Source organism: Tinamus guttatus, unplaced genomic scaffold, assembly GCF_059628265.1.
Source record: "Tinamus guttatus ecotype Peru unplaced genomic scaffold, ASM5962826v1 Tinamus_guttatus_pri_ptg000347l, whole genome shotgun sequence".
NCBI classification, from domain to species: Eukaryota; Metazoa; Chordata; class Aves; order Tinamiformes; family Tinamidae; genus Tinamus; species Tinamus guttatus.
In genome coordinates this window covers 1,978,918-2,002,499 of record NW_028288881.1, presented here as the reverse complement: position 1 = coordinate 2,002,499, position 23,582 = coordinate 1,978,918, and the positions used below count along the sequence as shown (strand labels likewise).

General features: G+C 42.8%; 1 protein-coding gene across 2 annotated transcripts in view; it reads left to right on the top strand.

The window, feature by feature from the left end:
• The window catches only part of APP (amyloid beta precursor protein), a 187,764-nt gene that overhangs the window by 51,386 nt on the left and 112,796 nt on the right, over positions 1-23,582 (top strand). For both annotated transcript variants that reach the window (XM_088529802.1, XM_088529803.1), the window contains exon 3: positions 9,103-9,232. In XM_088529802.1, the coding sequence (XP_088385928.1) occupies positions 9,103-9,232 (130 nt within the window). The remainder of the gene's footprint in view (positions 1-9,102; positions 9,233-23,582) is intronic.

The window sequence follows — 23,582 nt, the reverse complement described above, 5'->3', positions numbered from 1 at the left end:
TAAAGGGAGGTATGGTCCATTAATGTCAGAGTTGTGGGGTTTTTTTTTCTTTTTTTTCCCCCCAAATTTTAGGAAAAGGAAGTTACAACTTTTCGCATGTAGTGATTTTTACAGTGCTAATAAATTTGTAGTTTTGTGTATTCAGAAGGATGCTCTAGCTTTGATTTGTATTAGGATGAAGATTATTAAGATTTCAAGTCAAGCAAGATATGTTTCGGAAAGGAAAAATAGAGAAAGAACCAGACTTTCTGCTACCAATTTATGTCCAGACTCAAAAATTAAACAGAAAGCTCTGTGTGTGTGTGCGTGCGCACGTGTAAGTGGTTGTTTTTGTTTTAATAAGATCAGTCTTCCCAAAGACGGCACCTGAAGAGCTGCTGTAGCTGATCCAAAGCAATAGGTAACGGAGTCTTTTTGCAGTCTCCTTGGATGCTAGTACTTTAGCCAGAAGATTTTCCTTCAGACATCTCCCTTGAGTTCCCAGCTCTTTAGCGCAGGCCACTGCGTGACGTCGCTTATTGATGTGGTTGAGGAGCTGCCACCAGAAAAGCATTTCTTTCGCCTTCCTGCAGACAAGTGCTGAGACGGCCCCAAAAAAGCAGGTCTGGTCTTTGGAGCTGCGTAATGTCCTGCCTGCCTTTATGGGCTGACACCCTTGAAAAGGGGGCAGGAGGGATGAAATCTTGCCCTGGGCATAAAGGAGGAGACTTCTTGGCTAGTTGTGTCCTCCCAGGAAGGCTGCTGTGGCTCCTGTGGAGAGCAGAGGCAGTCGTGATTGTGTCACTTGGAGGAGGAGATGCGCGGTTAAGTTGATTAGATATTCCTCTGTCTCTCTGTCCTAGTGCTTAACCTCACTCCTACAAAAACTCAGTTCTAAGAGAAAAATGAAGAGGGACTGTTAATCGCTTCAGGTGCTGCTGCAGAGTAGCCGGCAGAGGCAGTCTCCTCAGCCTCCTCACCTCGTATCTATTAGAGACGGTCCATGGCAAAGGGACCTCTCACAGTGGTCTGGCAAAGTAGCCCTTGCTCTCTCTGCTGGTGTGATTAAATGCTGCTGCTGGTGGAGAAACAGAAGTGCTCCTTGTGTTTATACATTCAGTGCTTAAGATGGGAAGCAAGCAGTTTAGAAGAGACCATATGTTACAGCCCTGTTTACTCTGAGGTTTGTAGTGTGAGCAGCTGGGTGCCCTGTGCAGTTATCCAAGAGAGACTTTGGAGAGCTCATGTGGTAAACGGAGTTTGCCTGGCAGGGCTAACTGAGGCTTTTGGTTTGTTTTTCTTACTACATGCAAACATAGTGGTGTTATAAACAAAGGACTTGAATTGCAGGGAAGGGTATGAAGGTTGGCTATGCAACCTTATTTATGCTTCTGGATGCCTTGGCTTTGCCCTGTGTGTGGAGGAAAGCACTTAGACCATGGGAGAAAGCCCATGTGGGAGTGCGCAGTTAAGTCTGTGTTAATGTGTGGAGCCCCACATGGGAACTGATGGTGAACGGGCTACCTCAAGTCTGGCAGTTTTTGAATGCTTTAAATGTGGAGTGCTTGAATGCTTATGGGGAAATAGAAATTTTCCATGAAATTCCAGATAAAAGTACATTAGGAATTTATTTTTTTAAGAAAAGAGATTATTTACATAGGAGAAGGTCATGTTTCTCCCACTCTTGGTAACAAAAGCACTGAAAGCTATACTGGAATTTTGTGTGTGTATATGTATATAAATTCTGCTCAGAGGGAAAAGCAGTGGATTCATGTTCTCATGACCAGGACTGGAATAGCTGAAACACCCTCCACCTACCCCATCCCACTCCCATTGATGTATAATGCCTGGGAGGTTGATAATCTCCTGCCCTGCATCATGTGTGTGTATATGTGTGTATGTTTTTGTTTGTTTTTTCTGTTTGTTTACTTTGATTTTTTTCTTTTCTTTTCCAAAGGGGTAGGATTAGTAATTAAGGCTTCCTTAAGGAAACAACTTAAAGCCTTAAAATACATGCTGGCTTTGTATGCTTGGGAAAAAAATGGAGAGGTTTTGAAGATGCTTAAGAGACGAGAATAGAAGACTTGCCTTGACTTGCCTTTTGGGCCAAGGCATAGAGGTCACAGAGTGAGCAGACAAGTAGAAAGTAGGAACTAACAGGATGCGGTGGCAAGTGGATTGGTGAGGTGAGAGTTGCAATGAAAGAGGCCAAGATAGCAGGTGAGCTCGATGGCAGGATGCAGCTCTGTGTGTAACAGAGAAAGAGCTGAGATGTTGGGAGAAAGGCAGAAATTGTTGGATGGTCCTACAGGAGAAGCTTTGAGTGGTGTAGGAAACTCTGCTACGTGGGGTTGAGGTTTAATGCAGGTAGCTATTGAGACTGCAGCCTTTAAAACCTGGAAGAAGGTAGGGATGAATACAAGGTGATATGAGTGAAGATAACAGGCTTTATGAAGATAACAGCCTTTATGTCTTTGTAAAGCTGTCCTCAGAGTTAGATTCAAAGAAGTAATGCCCTCACTAGCCAGGGAGACATAGCCGTTGGCCATGGTTTGATTACTTCCCTTTCCTTTTAACTGATGGGTTCAGAGGGTTCTGTCTTTTCCAATAGCAGTTTGAAATCCATACTTCTTTCTAAAATATCATGCTGATTAGGTTGCAGGAGCAGATAAGACGTTCCTGGAGTTGCAGTCCAGAGGCAGAGGTGTTCCTTCTTGTTCAGCTTGTTGGTTCTCAAGTTGGCCTGTAACCACCTGTGGCTGCAATCCATTTGAAATTGGCACAGTGCAGCTGGGTGCTGGGTTTATTCACCATCCCATCATAATACTCCTGTAGCAAGTGAACCGCTTGCCTGAGTTATAGAGAATGGCATGAACCATTGGGACACTAAGTAGCCACTGAGTTTCTCTTCTGTGATGGAAGCGCCTGCATGGCTCAGCAGGGCACGACTGAAGCTGCTCAGGTATGACGGAGCGTGGTTGAGCCAGCAGGGACTTGGCAGAAAATCAAAGGTGTCAATGTTGACTTGCAGAAGCGTGCTGGTCTCTGAAGGTGCAGATTCTTGGTCAGCTGGCTGATGGGGACTCTTCCTGGAGGAGAGCTGCAAGTATGTTTTATGGAACATTTACTGTGTAAACATGCAAATACCTTTGTATTTGCAGTGCTAAGTTGAGCGTAGCTGTTTTGCTTTGGCTCAGCAACGAGGAGATCCTGTTCGTATTTCATAACTGAGGATGGAGTCAACTGAAGAACTGCACTTTTTCACATGATATTTCTTTGAGGAAATACAGAAAAGCCTCGTATATTATGTGATTGTGAAATGAGCAAGCGGGGCACTGTGTGGTTCATTTCTTGTGAAACACAACAGCTGCTATCTGCAGATTTTAGACCTCAGGGGACTCGCTGCAGTAGTCAAGTTGAGCACGCACAGCATGCTCTTTGTGTCAGTGTGTTAAAGTCTTTCTTAGCTCGTATGCCTCCTTCCCCTCCGTGGCTGGCAATTCAGCACGCGGCTTATGCCTTTGCACGTCCCTGATCCATGAGAGATGGCTGCAGAGCTGAGGTGCCCAAGTTCTGCTGAGGTTTAGGCTTGCCATAAATCTGGCTTCACTTGGTAAGCCCACATTCTAATCAAGAATTATGGTTAGAGAAGATGAACTTGGAAGAAAAATTACTGAATAGGCAAAAAATTAGATGAGTGGTTGGGATAGGAGGATTTTTTTTTATATATTATTTTCTATGGTTGGTCTTGTACTTAGTTCTTAATATAGTTGCTGTCACTTGGCTGCCTAAGGCATCTTTCAGACATAATTCCAACTCATAAATAGCTGTCAGATTTGGGGCAAATTAATAGCAGGGTGTGATTTAGAGACACTTTAGCATGTTCTAGTGCAGTGAACTTAGAGAAAACTGAGAAATCTCTCCCTCTTTCTCTGTGTTAAAACATTTAGTCATAGTATCTAAGATGCACCTTTTATTTTTTACAGTTCATGTTAATGTGCAACACCACCATTTATTTTCCAAAGACTGTGGGTGTTCTGCTTTTAGAATATACAGGAAGAGATATTCAAGCAGAAATAATAAAAAATGGGAGTATATTAAACTTTGCAATATCATCATAATATGCTTTTGGAGTTACTGGTAAAGATTTATTCGTATTTCGCCTGTATAATGAAAAATGCAGAAGTAAATTAAAGTAACCCCATTAAACTTGTAATCATCATCATCTTAATTAAGGTTAACCCTGTAAACTTTTGGAAAATTGATTTGAACGTTATGATAAAAGGAACAGAGATCTGAATGGGCAGAATTATTCAAGAAAATGAGGGAAATGAATACTGCCAAGAGAATAAATACTGTGCCTTTGAGAAGAAATGTCTTTTATGACTATTTCATATAATTATCCTTAATAATTCCTCCAAATTGCACCCAGATATTCAGAATACTTTGTCTTCCGTCAAGCATAAATGACTTGGTGAGGAATTTTTCAATCAATCAAATATACTTCATTATGGTTGTGTAAGTAGGATGTGACTTTTGGAGATTTTATTGCAATTAGTGAAGTGTTTGTCCAGAATAATCATGCAGTGCCCACAGGCGCCTAGCACAATCCATAGGATTTACTTGGTTCCAAGCCTCGCTGCGATGCCTCAACAGGAGTGTCCTTACTAAGGAAAAAAGTCCATTTTGACGGAGAAGTCTGTGGCGGGGGCTGCCACGTCCCTCTGCAGGTCGCGGGGTTGGTCGAGCCCCCCGCCGTGGCTGTGCTCCCCGCTCGGCTCCCGGGCGCTTGTGCCGGGTTTGCCGGGCAGATGGAGAGCTCCCCCGAGCCCAAACCCCTGGAGGCCGCGGGCCTGGCTCCCATCTGTGAGGGGATTAGTCCCTGCATCAAGTACGTCCGCCTTGCTGAATGTTGGCACCCTGCGGCGTCCTGCAGCTCCCCTCTGAACCCTTTCCAGCTCATCCGAGTGCTTCCGGCCTGCCCGGCTGCCGGTGGATGCGGTACCTCAGCTCCGGCGCGCGTCGCCGAGCGGGCGCTCTCACCCTCTGCTCCCCGACTCGCTGCTGCTTCAGCCTGCCCTGAACCGGGGGGACTCGGGGTCGGTGCTGGCCATGAGCTGCCACCCGCGTTGGTCTTTCCAGAAACAGACCCGGTCCCACGTGAGCAGCAGCCCGTGCCCAGGAGGCCTCGCAATAAGCGCGTCCAGGCGGGCGCGCGCTGCTCGTCTCGAGGATCGTCAGACCTTGCTCCGTCTCACGCGCGTGACGCATTGCGGTGGCGGCGACACGTCCCTCTCGCTGTTTTCATCTGTGCCTCTGCTTTTATATCTTAGTGATAAATCCGAGCACCACCAGCCTTTGTGTGGGTAAATTTAATTGCACAAGGATTGCATGAAGATGGCATTAAATTTCGAGTAACCTGAGCCCAGAGGCTTTTGTATTTTTTGCTTAAGGTCAATACATAAGGAAATCTGCAAATGAAAATTGAAGTAAATAATAGTCCAGCTGTAAATTTTGATCATAACTTAAATTTTTTTAGATAAATAGAATTTTATTTCTCCCCATACTTTCCCCTTTAATACATTAAATCAAATACTGCACAACAAGTTATGATAAAGTTGAAATTTTAGATTTCCTGTAATTTTCTAAAGCAACTCATTTTGACTATCCAGAAGGAACAATGGCTCATTAGGGACGCTATAAATAAATATGAAGCTCATCTTTCTGTGCCACTAAGTAGGTTCCACTTCAATTCAGAGCAAGTATCTTATGCAAGTCTAGTTAGAGGATTTTTTTTTCAGTGCATACACATTACTGGCATTAAGCTATTGATAATGAAATTCAAAGCCTGTTTTCTTTTGTGAAGGGTGGACAAGGCTTTGTGTGAGCTGTCAGATGACATTAAGAATTTAGTAGCTGATGTAGAAACAGAAGAACAGACTTCTTTGTCTTTCTGCTTTCCTATGGACTTTTGACACATTCTATTAACTGCTTTAAAGTTTGGTCCACACCAACCAAGGGTTTAAAAGGTGGTTTTGTGGAATAGTGGGACTAAAATAGTAACATTTTCTCAACTTTAATGTTTCAGTAAGGGTCTGCAGTAATACTTCATTCTTACAAATTGGAAATTCATCTTAGGAAAGCAGCTAAGTATGTCTTTCACTCCTGAATGAGTTTCGTTCTGCCTTGTTTTGGTGTTGCACATATGTTCTTGTGAAAACGTAAATTATTTGGATTTTTTTCTCAATTTCTCTTTTTTTTTCCACATTCCAGTCTAACTGTTTGAACCCTTTTTAGTCACTTTCCTTTCAGACCTTTACTGCTGCTGGGTGTGACAAGTGAGACTTACCTATTCTGCTGATAAATACTGTAAATGATAGTGTGTGGTGCATCAAGCTCATGGTTCGTGGTAACATCTGCTAACATACAACCCTGATCTTAATTGTTCAATCTAATGCCTTTGGGAACATAAACTGGAAAGAAGGCAGAGCGACTGTGCTAAGCCCAGTGTGCAAAGAAAATCAAATCTGCTGTACCTTTTGCATTAGCTCTTGAAGCAACTATGGTGCTTTGCAGTGTAATATTTACCCAGCAGTTGAGGTGTGAAATTTCCCACCATGGTGGAATCCTAATCTGTTTTGGCAGCGCTGTAACAAGCATCAGGAGCGTGAGCATGTGCAGACCTGTTTTGTGAAGCTGTGGGGACCTGAGGGGAGCAGTAATGAGATTGAAGAAGGAAGGGGAGCTTTCATTCAATTTGCAACCTTGCTGTTTCAATCCAGAATTCAGTATTTCAAACGTGGATGGAGCGGAGGGAGCAGTAATCCTTCTGGACTTGCTTTCTGCAAGTAACGCAGAAATGTTGGTATGTTGGTAGTACAGATGGTGACCCATCAGCCCTGCTCAGCTGCTGCAGAGTAAGCAAACGAACAGAGCAAAGCTATTATCTCCTGAATATAGGAAAAACTCCTAACTGATCCTGAGGTATCAGTTCTGGTCTATGGCCTTTCTACAAGTGAGCTCTGTCTAGCTTGCTCGGTTAGCAGGGAAAATGGCATCTGAAGCCTCTCCGCGTGCTTGCATGGTCCACTGTAATGAGTGGAGGGTGCTGTCTAAATTGGCAAGAAAATTCAGATGGCTTCTGGTTTTTAAGTGCTTACGTGGAACAAGAAGTATTCGATTAAAAAATTACAAGGTTGATGTTTAATGTCATTAGCGTAAGTGCAGCTTTTAAATGGAGTAAATATTTCTTTCCCCTACTAGTCTTTTTCTTAGTGCTATTACTCTGTCTGGCTTTGTTTGGTGCATGTTAAGCTGTTAATCAATCTAGATCGATTCTGCAAATCTACTGTCTGCTTCTTGTCCTTTAATGAAAGTGAGTAGTTCTTCCCTCGCATCTCTGCTAATGCTTCAGTTCCCTTCTGCTGCAACCACAGATGCGTGCACCCAGGCACATTCATTCAGAGATGACTGATCTCAAATCTCAGAAAGGCTGTTTCGTTGTACCGTCTTTTTAAGTTTGAAATTTGTGCTTGAGCTTTAATCAAAGAGCCTGCTTACTTCTTTTTTTACCACAGTTGGATTTTAAACTTTTGGTCAGAGGAGTGCTGGGAGGGATTGGCACTGGGTTTCTGTGTGCTCCTGAGGTATGTGGTTGGGGCTAATCCTTTCCCCTCTGAGAGGGGTAGAAATGTTCTTCCAAGCACTGGGTTTGGGACTCCTGGAACTCATCCAGCCTCAACCCAGCCTGCTGTAACAGGCTTTATATTCCTTTTCTATAGGATGTATTTGATCTGTCTCCAGGAGCTTGCTTTTCCTCAGGGTTTGTTTCTACTTTTACCAATGTGGATATGAGTAAACTAGCTAAACAGTCTACCTTAATCCTCAGATGTGACGTTATGCAGGCATTGATAAGTAGGACTTGAGGAAAGGCCAAAGGAAGCTAGTCCATTTCAAGTTTGAGCTTAGGAGCTAGCTGGTGGGTCAGTGATGGAGCAATGAGAGCGGCAGGTTATGTGAGTGAGCAGCGCGGCGTGAGGAGAGCCGGGAGCTGGCAGTCGCACCATGTGTGCTGGCAGGGCCTGCTTCTGCTCAGCTCAGCACCAAACACCTGTTAGGCGTTTGGCCGTGCGCCGGGAGCACATCTTCCCATTCGGCGTCATCCAGAGAGGATCCGGTTTGCGTGCTCTGAAACCGCTCTGCCTCGGGAACTGAGGTGTAAGATGAGGGAACGTACCCTGATCGAGTAGAAATGCTCACGTAGAGGCACCCGCAGAAGGTGGCAGGGAGGTGAGTCTGCAGTCAAGGTCAGTGTCTAAGAAGAGTCCTCTGGCAAGAGAGAGCAGCAGAGAAGGGGAGATGAGTATATATGAGGCTGAGGTGAGGGAGTAAGCCAAATACGTAGGTTGATCAAATAGGCTGCCATTAAGTGAGTCAGCCAGTTCGAGATGGTGTGTTGGTTAATGAATGCGGGTTATAGCAGTGTATTGCAGTATTAAGAGCAGACTGGATTTGGGTCAATTTGGGAAAGCTGGAAAGAAGGAAGCATTAGTGATGTAAGCTTAAATATGAACAAGTGGTTTAACAGGCTGCACTGAGGAAGAACATGATGCTGGTTAACATGACTAAGAGAAGCATAAAGGTATGCTGTGAGCTTCAGATGAATTAATATGGGCTTCAATATACAAAGTTTTGCAAGGAGAGTGATTCTTCTTGCAATGGCAAGGCATGGAGGAGAGAGGGTCTAATAGCAAATCATGAAGTTCTTGTTTAGGTGACCTTTGGGTTAAGAGTATAATCTGGCCTGATATTGGTATGTTCAGTTCAAGTGGAGATGACCATGTATGACTCTGAACAAAGATATGACAGTCAGTTGTTGCAGCCATCACATTTGGAGCCAACTGCTGCATTTGTTTACGGATGTGCAAATGCACCAGCTTTTCAGGTAAGGGCAAATATTTATACTGTGAAGTAAGTAGATACATAACATACAACAGAAGAAGGAAGAGATTCAAATTTGCGCACTGTTTTGTGATGTCCACAAGACCTACACATGTAACAATATTCAATGATTCGGAGAACATGCCTGGGATAACAGTTTTCTTATTTATATTTTAATTCTAGGTTTACCCCGAATTGCAAATCACCAATGTTGTCGAAGCCAACCAGCCAGTTACAATCCAAAACTGGTGCAAGAGGGGATGGAAGCAGTGTAACGGTCACCCTCATATTGTGGTTCCCTACAGGTGTCTGGGTGAGTGATACAGAGTATTTACATCTGTTACCTTCTCCTTCTTCCCTTGGATCTCTTAGCCTCTTCTTGAAGAGAAGGGAAAAAAAAAAAGGAATCCATGTAACTCTCCCATAACTTTGTATGATTTTTTTTTCTCTGAAATGTTTTGTCCAATTTGTTCATCCTTTAGACATGCATCAACTTAGCAGCAAATATTCTGGCTGTTTTTCTGATACTGTTTTCACAAGTAATTACAAAGCAAGGTACTGCTTGCTCCTCCTATTTTTGTCACTATCTATCATCTCTTCCCTTTTTGTATAGACCTATTCATGTTCCTTTTTTATAGTTCATATGAAATATTCATTATGTTTTCCCTAGATACATGCCACTTTTCTCGTTATTGTTTTCATATCTAGTACTTGATACTTTATTGTGGAAACCAATGGGATCCTATTTTTATTGGAAAGAAGTAGAAGCAAGATTTTAGAATTCCTTATTTCTTTCTTCAAGCTTTATTGTATCAGCAGCTTGTTATTTTCTTCTGGCCTTCATGTTTTGATTTACATCACCAGTTTAAAACATAGGCTTAAAAATTCAGTCTTCTGTTAATCTTTACTTCTCTGTTAGCTTTTTTGTCAGCATTTTGAAAACTGAGAATCATATTCACTTGATGTTGTCATTAACTTTCTAGGCACATTTGTTTTTCCTTGAGATTATTTTTGAATGGCTTAAATATGTTTTTTTTCCAGTATCATTTAAATTGTGTGATTAAAACGGCTGCTTGACTTCATAGTTAAATGCACCCAACAGTTGGAGATTGCAGTTCTATTAAGCCAAGGCAATTAAAATTTTGTCTGTGGGAAGTAACTCACGCCTGCTGATCTTTGACCAGTTATTCCATCAAATGAATAATGCAAGAAATTTCATATTTTTCTATTTTATTTTTTAAGAGGGCATGTTGTGTCTGATGCCCATCACCAAGTGTGCTGATTTCATGAAAATAAGACTGCAGAGTAAATAATGTGTGTTTTATCACCAGTTCTAATTTGGCAAGACAACAGATATGTGAAATATATACCTAGAATTATCAGGCAAATGTTAGCATTCTGTACTGTGTCTAGATACTGAATTATAATGGTGTGGTAAGAGATATGTGTGTCTAGCTCTCAGGTGCATAGTTGTTGATGTTACCACAGGTAAGAACACCTGGGTTATTCTGAGCACTAGTGTCATTGACAGAGTACCCGAATTCAAGACTTCTTTTTGGAACCCATCTGTACCAATTCTGAGTGTGTAAGAGAGCCCTTTATTGAGTGTTCTCCTAACCTCTGCATGAGTTTTAGTGATTACTTTTCCGCCAAATTTATTAAATGCTTAAAAGGGACGTGCTCTTTTACCCACTTGTCATGTTTCCTGCAATTTCATAATCAAGATAAAAATATCAGCTTGTAGTGTAGATATTGTTGTAGAGTAGGATAAGCAGCTTATTAGAGATGGGGTAGAACTGCAGAAACATCTAACTTCATCATAATATATTTGATAAAATTCCCTGTGAGTACACTTGCACTAATTAGAGATGTGATGGAAGAAGTTCAGAGTACTGGAGCTGTGGAAACTAATTTTTATTATTTATGGCATTGTCATCATAACCAAAGTACTGAATTATGATCAGGGAACCGTTATGCTCAGGACTATATACTTGTACAGGAAGGTTTCGTCATTGCCCTGGAGAACTTACAATCTAATTTAAGATAAAAGACAATGTCATCACAAGAGCAAATGAATATAAATTGGCTATGAATAAATTTAATCTGGAAATTGTAAGGAAGTGTCAGCAAGAATAAGGAGCTCTACCAGTCTTCTAGTAAAAGGAATATGGATAAGCCCAGTAATTCAACATGAGGCTCGTAAATTTATTAAGAGGATTGTGTGCAGCTGCCTTGCAGGAGTGAGGGACTGGACTTGGGTATTTAAGGTATCTCTCCTGAGTTGTTGTTTTGAATAACTCATTGTTTTGAAAGAAAGATTACCTAGAATTACATGTCTGTTATCTCAGGTAGCAAGCTGGGCTTTACTTACTGGTGGCAAAATATTTGAAGGTAGTTAAGCCCCTCATTCCCATTAATGCTTCATTTTTAGCTCCTCTGTTGTATTTTTGCATCCCCCCACATATGCTGCTTCTTGCCCAGGTTTATGTATGTGTGCCTGCCTGTGTATCTTGACATGTGTTTGTCTCTCTTGCCCTTCAATTTTTGACTTGGGCTGAAGTAAAAGTGGTAGAAACAAAAGTATGAGAAGTGGCGGGTGCTGTCAGCAGCCTGTGGGAGGGAGGGAGGCACCGTGGTAGTACTTCCACTGAAGGAGGAATGGCAAACTTGACCATTATCTTTCTCTTCTCCCCAACCAGGCCTTTGTTTTGTGTGTGTACGTCCAGAGTCGAATGCTGTGGCACGTTTTTCAGTAAAATGGCATTAGAGGGTGAGACTGGGAGAACTGATCATTTTTGCTGTGCCTGTGCATGGGGTCTGTGAGCAGAACAGCCCATGGGGAAGCGCAGCTGCTTAGTCCTCATCAGCTTGGTTTTGGTCTCTTATTAGCAGTGTTATCATTTTAAATGGTTCTGCACAAGCACTGTTTGCTTGACTGTCACTTAGCATCCCTTTTTGGGGAACAGCCCCCTGAAATTTTAGTAGTGTGAGGCAGGTGAAGTCATTGAGGGGCTTTTCTGAAACTTCCCAGTCCTTAGCCAAGGCCTTCTGAGAAGTGGAAAGAACATATCCTTGCAGCACCCGGCTACTTCCTTACCTTCTCTCCTGCAGACCTCTTTGGCAGTTAATGCAGTCTATTTGTAGCAATATTGACCTGATTAATAGATTACATGGTTTCATATTTCCTTTTCTCTATTGGATGCAGCTAAACAACAAATTATGGATTGGATGCAGCAACAAATTACTTAAGGCTAAATGAAAGCTCCTGATTTGAAAAAGCCACATGTTCATACAATAACTGCATAAATATACCCCCGAAAACATTCTAACTAACCCCCCAAAGTTTTATTTACTTTTGTAAGTAAAATTCGGATTTGTGCCCATTGTCAGGGCTTGGCAATGTCCTTAAAAGTGCAAGCTTTGCAAAAATGTTCTCGTGCAGTAAGTCTGGTTTATGAATATATCTCCTTCATATTTCCACCAACACAGACCATTGCTGTACAGTTTCAGTTTGCTGAGGAGGGAAAACATTTTAGGAAAATAAAGTTGTCAGGTGACTTTCCTTTTTGGTCACACCGAACATGCTTTTCTTGCAACAGGGTTTATATTTTTATCTTCACATGTCTAGAAAATAACATGTTTCAGTGTATGCCTCTTGTTGCTCCACGCTGTTAGCTACCTCGTGACATAAATTGGAATTTAGTTCTCTTGAATAATGATGTGGCTGCTACCGTCCCTATTTTCTTTTAAAAAATAGTGAAGAAATCAAAGGGTCAAACGATGCTGTGCGCTGCTTGGCTGGTGGAGGCACACGCGTGTTTGGTGCTCAGGCTTTGCTGGCCTGGGAATGAGGACGGGCAGTGCCGGCGTGCGCGCTGGCAGCCTCGCGCCTGCAGCACCCTCAAACCACGCGCGCCGCAGAGCCCGCGGTCCCGCGCGCTTGCTGCCTGGGAGGCTGCGGGACTTCGTTAAGCCGTGCCAGCAGCCCTGCCGTTTCTGACGCGGGTCATAAAAACTGTCCCAGAAAAATACCCTGGCTGCATCTCTGGCCTTATTAAAGCCAGAGAAAGAACTTCCCACCTGCTGTGGTAGGAAGGCAGGATTTTTGCCTGCCTCTTTTTTTCTGTGGGGAGAATATGGAAATGGGACAGTTCCTGGTTTGCTTTTTCCTCTGCTCGCATCCCACATGAGGCCAGCACCTTGTTTCGCAGTCTGTGTTGTACAAATTTAACCACCCTTTCCTCCAGGCTTTCTGTCGGAGCAGCTATCCTTGTCCCAGTGCTGCTATAAACCCTCAGAAATGCACGTGGCTGTGCCCCACTGCAGAGCGGGCTCTGATTAACTGCGCTGTGCAAACGGCTCGCTTGCATCGCCACACGCGACGCTGCTTTGTTATCGCCTCGAAACACTGTATTCAGACCGCGTTTGAACGGCCTGGATGTACTGGTATATGATTAAGTGTGTCTCTTCTGTCAATCAAAATTAGATTACTCATCATTTGTCCGTAAACAAGTGGATTAGGTTATATGACAAGTATTTCTTGCTGTTTAGCTGCATAATGAAAAGCCTGATTCTGTTTTTGATTTAAAAAACTTTGAAAATATTTATTAACTTGTCATGCTTTATTACTGTAGCAGCTTGTTAAGTAACCATGTGTTGACGTCAGAAGAAAAGACTTCCTGATGTTTTGATACACGTGTATAGCCAATTATAGCAAAAAAGCACTGAGGTTATGCCTGGAATAAATCATTTAAAAATAGGGGAACGTAATTGATGGTTCTTATGGTTCATTTGGTAATGTGCTTCCATTTTCACTTTTTATATGCAAGGGTATAAACTGCCTGTGTTTACTTCTGAAGCCTGCTACTTATAATTGTAATGGTTGAAAAAGACCTTTGAGATGGAGTCCCAACCATTAACCCTTCACCATCCTGCCTGCTAAACCATGTGCCTAAGTGCCTCATCTACATGTTTCTTGAATACTGCTGGGGATGGTGACTCCACCACTTCCCTGGGCAGCCTGTTGCAAGGCTTCACCACTCGGTGTAGAAATTGTTCCTAATACCCAACCTGAACCTCCCCTGGTGCAGCTTGAAGCTATTTCTTCTTGTTCTATCTGTAGAGAGTCACCCCAGCCTCACTACAGCCTCTTTTCAGGTAATTGTAGAGAGTGATGAGATCTCCCCTGACCCTCCTCTTCTCCAGGCTAAATAACCCAGCTCCCTCAGCTGCTCCTCATAGGGTCTGTGCTCCAGCCCCTTCACCAGCTGCGTTGCCCTCCTTTGGACACACTCCAGCACCTCCATGTCCTTGTTGGAGTGGGGGGCCCTTGCTGTTCTTTTCTCTGGGCTCACTGTGTAGCACACCTATTTCTGCTTAAGACTGAGAAGCTTCCTTCCCTCTCCCCCAGATATTTTACAAGGGCTTTCCCCTGGGTTTTCCATGCAGTGCCTAGTCAATTGAATGGCATTAAAAACTTGTCTCAGACTTTTCCTGTTCCTGCTGGCTTTGCTGCCCACCTGCAACTTCCTTCAGTCTCTGCTCAGCCATGTGAGCGGTGCAGACGAGCCTCACACCCCCCCGTCTTCATTAAATACAAAATGCACCAAGCCTCAGCCTACGCAACTACATCACATCCAGTGTTCCTGACAGCCTTAGCTGACGGGAAGGAGAGGCTCTCAGAAGGACTGACGGTCTGAATTGCTGCGCGAGGACACGCAGGGCAGGGAGATGTGAGACGCGGTGAGAGCGCCTCTCCTCGCCGCGGTGCTTGGCGTCCCTCACTGCGTGGGGATGCTTCTCCATATGTACCTGAGCCCCCGGGGCCCAAGATTCGTGGTTGTCTTCTGCAATAAAGGAAAAAATGGCTGTTAAACATCAGCTGGCTAAATGATTGTTTATGAGTTGATAATTTTATATTTTTATTTTTATTATCATTTCAAGTAATATATCATAATAACTTTTTTAATAAAAAAAAAAAAGGGCACACAGGTTGTTTTACATATGTAAGAACTTGAAAATATAAAATAAGCTTTGTACTTGAAAAGCCTTGACCAGTCCTCTCTGCACTAAATTCTTTGTTTCTTGTGAAGCTGTCCAGGCTACCCCAGTGTCTTAGACATTCCTACTTTTCCTGCAGTATTTTTATGTAAAAGTAGTTAACAACAAAGACTAGTGCCGAAAGAGTAATAATAGGGTTAAAAAGGAGACAGCTCAAAAGTTAGGAAATGCAAAAATGAAGGTTGCCTCTGTGACCAAAGGCCGAGCCCAAGGCCCGTGCGAGCCTTCCTCAAGGGACCCTCTTGAGGGGATGTGCCCCATCCCTCCCCTCCCTGCGCGGAGCGGGCACCAGGCACTGCTCGCTGAGCGAGCTTTGCTCTCACCCCCTGGGCTGTGTCCTCCAGCACCTTACCACGCACCACTCCATTTCTGCCCAAAGACAATCCATTTTCCTCGTTGAATTTTCTCTTAATCTTCGCTGAGTACTTTAGTTTCATAAAGCCTGTGAGGTAAGGACTATGGGGGTGATAAGTGGTATTTTGTAGTTGGAAGGCTGAGGCAGGGGGGCTTCAGAAACAAGAGTATTCAGTAGTAGCTGGGCTCTTGGGTAATAAAGTGCTTAAGGCTTTGTAAGCGTGGACACAAATAAGGAATCTTCCTGGATAATAACCATGTATTTAATATGCATATACAAAATACATTAATGTTTATCCATATGTGAAGCTAGGACATTCCCACATTGGGGGTTTCATACCCCATTGATTGTATAACCTCCAGGCTTTAGAAGCAGGAATTCTTCATCCACACATTCCTGTTGTGCCGTGGAGTTGACTTACCCTTTCATTTGGGTGTTTCCTGTAAAATATAGCACTTGATTTTTGCAATGGGAGGATTCTGATTAAATATTTGCCTAATCTTTTAGGAAGGAAAGATGGGGAGGAGGGAGAAAGGAAGCATGCATCCTACCACATGTCATTAAATTGATTTACACGTGAATCATCATCCCACAGCTTTCTACCACGAAAACAGAAAGTGGTGATAGGATCTTGTTGTAATTTGGTCTGGTCTCAGAGGAGGATAGCAGGTTGCTAGCAGATTCAATGCAGTGGTTAACTGCAAAAGAAGAGTCAGTGATGGAAATTGTTGGCTATTTCTAATATCTGAGGAACCTTTCAATAAGCCTGCTTTGAGGGGAGGGGGGGGCGTTATTTATTATTGTTTATGACTAAAAATTGAAATTATTGGGCTTGCCAGTTACTATGATATTGGAAAGAGTCATTATTGCTTCTGAGAGAAATCGTCCCTTGGTCCCTTTTTTTTTTCTTTTTTTTTACAGGACTAGGTAGGCAAATGAGTAATATGTCTGCTGGATTTTTCAAAAGAAATCTGGCAATGTCTGTTACCTAGAAGCTATTAAAGGAATTAATCTACTGTGAACAGGAGAGAAAATTGTTATGTGGATAAATAGGGGAGAAAAAAAAGAAATCATCTGCCCTCAAGGTAGAGGAAGGGTCACCAACAGAATCCCATGAGGATCAGTTCCTGTGTCTGTGACATTCAGAATACCCTCTTTTCAGGTCATTCACAAGTAAGTAGTGAAGTGACCTGTTTGCTGATGACACTAAGTTATTCAGGGTAGGACAAGTAAAGGCAAGCTGTGAAGAATTTCAGGAGGGCATCATGATACTGACTGACTGACTGGAGGTAAAATGGAATGTGAAAATCAGTGATTTCAAGGTGTGATGTACATGGGGGAAGCACAATGCAAATAAATCCTCATTTGCTGGATGTGGCAACACACTGTGAGTAACCTCTAGCTACTCAAGAGTGAGATCCTGGACTTTAATAGATACTTCTATGAAAACATGGGCTCGTTAGCACCCGAAAAAAAGCACTGTGTTTCGGATTATTAGGACAGGAATGGGAATGAGGCATTAAACATAAATAACATTGTGGCAGTTGTGGATTTACCTGCATTTTTTGAATACTGTGTGCAGGTCTGGTCTGCTTAAGAAGTATATAATAGAAATGGAGTTGAAAGACTGACAGTGACTACTTGAGGTATGACATGGCTCCCTACAAGAAATGACACACCGGATTAAGGACTTTTCATCTTTGAGAAGAGATGACTGGAGGCTATGACAGTGGTCTGTTAAATTATGCATAGCATGGAGAGGACGCATGAGGAATGGTCATTCAGCCTGTCTGCCAAAATGAGAGCTAGGGATGATGCCAAATGGAGCTAGCAGGTTTCAGGCTGCAGAAAAACAGGATGCAGGCACACAAGTCCATGTGATTGTGCAGTTGTACTGCAGAGTGTGTATTTGAGCTCCTGGCCTCTCTGCCACACCACGTTGTGGGTGCTAAAAGACTGACCAGGTTCAAAAGTTGACTGGGCAGTTCACTGCAGAATAAGCCAGCGGGTGTTAGGGACCTAGGGTGTTAGGGTCCTCTGTATGCGGTAGTGAAACGTTGTCTTGGAGAAAGGCCACCGCTTGCTCTTCTCTTCTCCCTACATCCTTTTTTGATACTGTCTTGCTAGGTACTTGCTGTTGACTACTTGAGCTGAAAATTGTTTTGGACTGAAATTGGCCTTCGTTTGTTTTTGTGGGTTCCTTTCCAGCATCAGAGAGTAAGTTTGCTTGCAGTAAGACTTTGCAGCCCTCTTCCCTCTAACCTGCTTCTCAGCTACTTTTCTGCCTGTCCGAGAGCTGCTGCCCAGTCGTGCTTTTCTCATCCAGTCTCCCTTTCAGCTTGGGGGTTTCCAGCCTTGCTCCTGTCTCTGGCTCACCAGGCTCTGCACTGACACTCCAATTACCAGTTCATTTAGTTTCTTTGCCTGAGCATTGCTGTTGCTCACCTCTCCTTCCTTTCCCAGTAGTTGTTTTCCCCCTCCTGGCGTCTCTTCCCTCCCTCAGCACTTTGCCATCCTCTTCGTCTCAGCACCTGCTGTGCAGCCAGTGCTGCCTCCGCCTGCTTCCCAGCCCTTCATCAGCTCTGTCACTCATCTCCGGGCGTCTCATTTCGCGTCTCACTTGATGCTGCCTGAGCCAGGCGAATAGAAGGAGAGCTTCAGAGCCTTCCTGGGAGCTCGGTGATTAGGATGTTTTAATATAAAGGCAAAGCAGCACTTAACCAAAAAAGAAAAAAAAAACCCTTCTGCCAGGGTAAAACGCTTTTGTGTTGGGAGTGGTAATGCTTTCTCTTTCAACAAATTGCAATAAAAATACTTTATTTAAAGCATTATGGATTATGGCAGTAACAAGCACAGTTTGAGTGTTCCTGCTATTGCACCATTTATGCTGGAGACATGATGTTGCAGTGTTTCTCAGATGACCAAACAACTGCTGTCAGATACTCTTCTTGATGCCTAGCTAAATAAAGATGTCTTTATCTTGTGTAATAAGTGATGGTTGGTGGTCTCTTCAGTAGCACCTAATGAATGTTAATTTCTCTTTTTCTTCATTGCAAAATGAAGATCTATGATTCCTGTGTTTTATTACAACTTCAATCATTTTGCTTTTTTAAAAAAAGAAAAAAATCATCAAGATCAGATGCTCTGGTTTTTTTCCCCTCTCTCTTACAGAGGTGGCTTATAACATTAGTTGAGCTGAATTTTTTTGTAGTCTGAAGAATATTATCTTGTCGTGAGGATGAGCGTCTTTTTGTTTTATTGTCTGTAAGTGCAGGCATTTTTCTTTAGTGCATGAAATTATACATGATAATTGATTAAAACAAAGCAAGTCAGAAGAATAACGTTTCAGGTCTTGAACTCCAAAGGGAAAAAAGGAGACTCTTGGTTAGGAGTGAGTGCTATTAAAACTGTGTTTCCAAAGTCTTGTGGAGGGAAGTAGCTTAGACTTTTGACAAGCTTTTTGAAATACCTGTTTCTTGGCTTAAGATGCACTGGTCTCTATCCTGCATACACAGGAGATGGTTGATGGGTTTCATTTGGCCCTCGTTTTGTGCAGAATAAAAAGGTGGGGCTGCAGTGCTGGAGTGAATGTCTTAATTGTCATCACTGAGCTGCATCTGCAACTGCTTCTGCAGTCCTTTTGGATCCAGCAGCAGCTGAACGAGCTGTCACTGCACAAACTTAAATTAGTAATCCAGGATATAAGCAGACTCTGGGAAAGGTCTTTTGGAGACTTATGTTATGTATATTTTGTCTTTCTTTGTTTTTATTGCTCTCTGCAATAGTTCTGTGCCCATATGATTAAGAGTTGGCTGTGAGCTTGAGTTCTCATTGCTTTGAATTTACGTTGTAAACTGGTTTCCAGATTTGGTTTTTCTCTGTGTCACAACACTTTCACCAAGACATTGCAATTCCTTTTCATGAAAAATGTGCTTTTTAAATAATAAATTAAGAACCATTTTACTATGCTAACTGTAGTAACAAAATAAAAAACCCTACATGTTATAATCCACACTGTGCACTGTTTTTTTTCACTGTCAGTACTAGTATGAATTAATCTTCATATTTGCCTTAGATGGGGAGAAAATGAGTGTAATAAATAAAGTTGGATTTCTGTAATATTTTGTGGTTTGTTAACATGCTTCAGACTTCTTTTTTTTCATAAATATGCCCTTACATTCTAATTTTTCGTGGATAGGCAAGGTCGGCTTCCAAGGGCTTACCTGTAACCTTGGGAAAAGGGTTTGCAAAATGACTTTGAGAAAGTGTAAGAACAAACTTGGTTAATTTCCAGTAAAGTACTTTTTTATTTAGGTCACATTGCCCTTCAGGCAAAAAGAACTGATAAAACTAATACTTAGGAGGTAGCAGCACTGCATCTCAGCACTTACATGTCCTCAACGAATAAATTGCCTGTAACTGCAGAAGGAGACAGGGCAGCATTAGGAGACTGTACTGTAAGTACTGGAAGTCACTCGGGTCTAATGGACGTTCATCCATCAGATCCTGTCGCCGAGGGCCTCTGGAGGAAGGGGACGTATCATTGCATCAGTCGTGCTTGTATCAAGCAGCGTTCCCGTGAAACAGCATGTAGAAATCGAGCACTTCCAGGGCTGTGTCCACACAGCTGTCCTGGGGTTGTGCCAGCCAGTTTCTCACTAAACTGATGGCTGTGCTCGGAGCTTCTCCCTAGAGAAGGCACTGCAGCGCTGCATAGCTGTGTAAACATCCAAAATCTTTGCGGGTTGAGCGTGTTGACATCTGAAGGTCAAATGTACTTCAGTGCTTCTCGTCCCTTACCCACAGTTGCAAGCATCTTTATCATGCAAGAGGACATTCCCCTTGGGTTCTTCATACTCCTTTTAAACACAGCTGATGTTTAAAAGGGTAGGAGATACTTCGTTTTCAAATGCATGGTTTTATTTTCTTGCAGCAAACTTCTGCAATGGAAATCACAAGTTGAGAAAGGTTGTGCATGATTCATAAGAATGAAGCATCCATTAGCAATCTTGGGATTCAGCTTTTATTGAATCCTTTAGATACTAGATTTTATCCGAAATGTTAGGAAAGAAGGTATTTTTAGTTTACTTGTCACAGGATGGCACTCTTCATGACACTCCATTTTTCTTTTCAGTAGAGCTGCCCAAATTCTCCCAATTAGGATTTTCAATGCCGTTCATATTTTTCTGAAAAAGAAAAAGTTTGTTTTTCTTGAAGCCCTTCCAATTTGGACGTGCATCTTCTCGACAGCCCCCACTAACTGGGCGACGTGCCTGAGCAGGAGGCTGGAGCAGGCAGCCTCCAAGGACAGCCATCCCGTGGCTCGAAGCACGTTCCCACCGTTTCCCTTCCTCACCTTGCATTTGCTCCAGTGAGGGTGAACCAGGTTGCAACCGAAACCAACAGTAGGTCCCTGCTGCCCTTCCCGTAGAGCTTAGGGGTTGTGCTGATGCCTAGCACCTCTGTTGCTGCCTCCCTTCCATGCGAGGAAGACTGAGGGAAGGGAGAGAGCGCAGGGCCTGCGCGGCCCGAAGCGGCCCCAAGGCCTGGGCAGGGGCAGCCGGCTGGGCCCTGGGCACAGTGGGCAAGGTTAGTGGCTGCGGTGGGGCCCCTCGCGAGGGAGGTTGCAGCACGGAGCCGCAGGAGCACGGAGGCGCGGGCTGCCCGCAGCACGGCTGCAGCGTGGCCGGGTTCGGCCGCGGGCACCGGTGGCAACGGCGTTTGCCGTCAGCCATGTTTGCTTGCTCCTGCTGCGGGGATGGCCACGCGCCGTGTTTTGTGTTGGTTCTGCTTTCCTCTCCTTCGTCTGTTGTGGGGCTAATATCGAAGAAACCTGCTTGAGGAGAGGTGTTAGAGTAGAAGTTAATGGAAATTAAAAATCTCTTTCCACCAAGCTGTTAAAAACGACCAGGTTGATTTTGAACTTTTAAACTTGATCTATTCACGCCGTACATAGTACCCCTGCAGTCTGCTCGTTAACTAAACAGAACTGACTAATAGCTTTCATACTTCTTCATTAGCTTGAAAAATTGCCACCGATTTCCAGAACAGTACAACATATCCTTCTTCATGAGTGCCTTCATTGGCACTAATGACGGTAGGAGTAGCGTTGTGTTTTCGTTCTGCTGTGCGTTTATTTAACCTTTATTCAAAAATGTTGGATTTCTGCCTGACCTCCAGGTTGCTGTGTGGCAGGGTTTTCTTTCCCGGGGTCATGTGGAAACTTTCCTTAGTGGTCACTAAGGGAAATTAAATGTGATTTTTTTCCAGTTAAATATGGGAACATGGGCCCAGTTGTATTCAAACATTCAATTGTAATAAAATATATGTAAAAAAAGAAAGATAGTCTTTTAGGTACACAATCTGGTGCATTGACTGTGGTTCCTAATTCATCATTTTGAAACACTAAATATAGCAAATGGGCTAGAAATAATGGTTGATTATTGGAAAACTTTTACCTTTTGCATTTAATGTAGTCTATCTAGTTGGTGTTTTTGTTGTGTAAGTTTTTGACGTGTAAAATACTTAAAATACCCCATTTTTATTAGATCACTGTAAGTAGGTCATCAGAAAATTGAAGCATAACAGTCTATTATCAAAGTTAATTCTGGTAACATGAATTAATTTTTGATTTTGTAGTAATACCAACTTCCACTTTTTTTCTCCTGAAGGTACTCAGGTGAATACATGAACACTGGCCTAGGAGGGAGGTCTAGTCCTGTGTACTCTGAAGGAAGCTTGTTTTCATTTTAGTTTTTCCTTCAGCTGTTCTTTATATGATTATTTCTGTATTTGACATATTTTCATAGATTCTTATTGTAGTTTAGTGTAGGGTATAATTCTGCATACCTGTCTTTTTTCTTTTTTTTTCCTCCTTTTTTTTTTTCGAGTCATCCTTTTACTCCCATTTCTGTTCTTAACTGATTACAGAATTATTGATTATTTCACGTTAGTTTCCTTCGACTGCTACTATTTGGAAGCAATTCATTCAACAGAGATTGCCAACCTTTTGGGGAAAAGGACTGTCGTGGTTTTTGTTATGTGGTACTTAATATTGAAACACCCTGCCCAGTGCCTGAAAGGTCTGTAGTCACCTTACAACACAAATACACGCATATAAGTCTATAGCCAGGGCTATTTCCTTGCACCTGTTTTCTGGGATTCAGTCTGTGATGAGCAAACTCTTTCCCATTTTGTATCTTTTGTTTTGTTTCCAGAAAAATCTTCAGCAAGAATTCCTTCTGGCAGGGCAATCTAATTCCTCAAGTTCTGCAGTTGACCTCAACTTATGCTCCCTGCATGCTGGGCAAATTTTACTACTTCTGTTTCACAAACTTGTTATTTAAAAGACTTATTCCGTGTTTAGATTTTTCTAAGCTTGGATTGAATCATGCAATTTTCCTATAGCCTTTTGCGCAAGGCTTCCATTTTGTGATTTCTGTGCCTCCATAAGGAGGCCAATGGCCATTTCTGGGAAACTCGGAGCAGATATCGACTCCGATGGATCTGGGTTAGCATTTCCACTGCCTTTCCTCCAGCCGCCTTCTTGCTGCTGACCTCTGCTCCGCTGAGACTGGCTGTCAGGCAGTGCTGGGAAATGTGAGCCCAGGCAAATAAATAACCCCCAGATTGCTCTGCAATAAGAGGTGCTTAACCTGACAGCTCTCTGATCAGGCTGATACTGTGGCCACGGAGGGGGGTGTGTGTGTGATAATGGTGCCATTAGAGCAGCTGAGGAAGGGGGGTGCGTGTGGACTTCTTAAACAAAAAATATATATATATTTAAAGTTTTTATTGATTTATTTATTTAAAACAAACTTCCATACTCGTCAATGACTCAAGAAATTTTTGACCAATTTGAGGGAGGGGGTTATACTTTTAAGTACTGACTTGACTTTGAAAATGAGAAGCATGGCACATGTAAATCACTGCTATCGTTGAATTTTCATTATAGAGCATCGAGGTCATAAAGCTTTAATGTTTCTTTTACTATTTCAGCTTTTGGGAAGAAAATGAAACTTCAGTTAAGCTACAGCATAAACTTAACCTCCACATGCCCTTTTGCTCTGTGTTCTAAATGATAAATATTTTGATATGTCAATTTTGTTCCCATTAATGTAGAAAATTAGATTTTTAGATTAAAGCCTGACTGAGTATGACTCTTAGTAATATTTTTCTATAGCTTCCTCTGCCCTTGTTACTGCTTGTTTCGCTTTATTAGATAAGAATGTCCCCACTCTCCACCCCT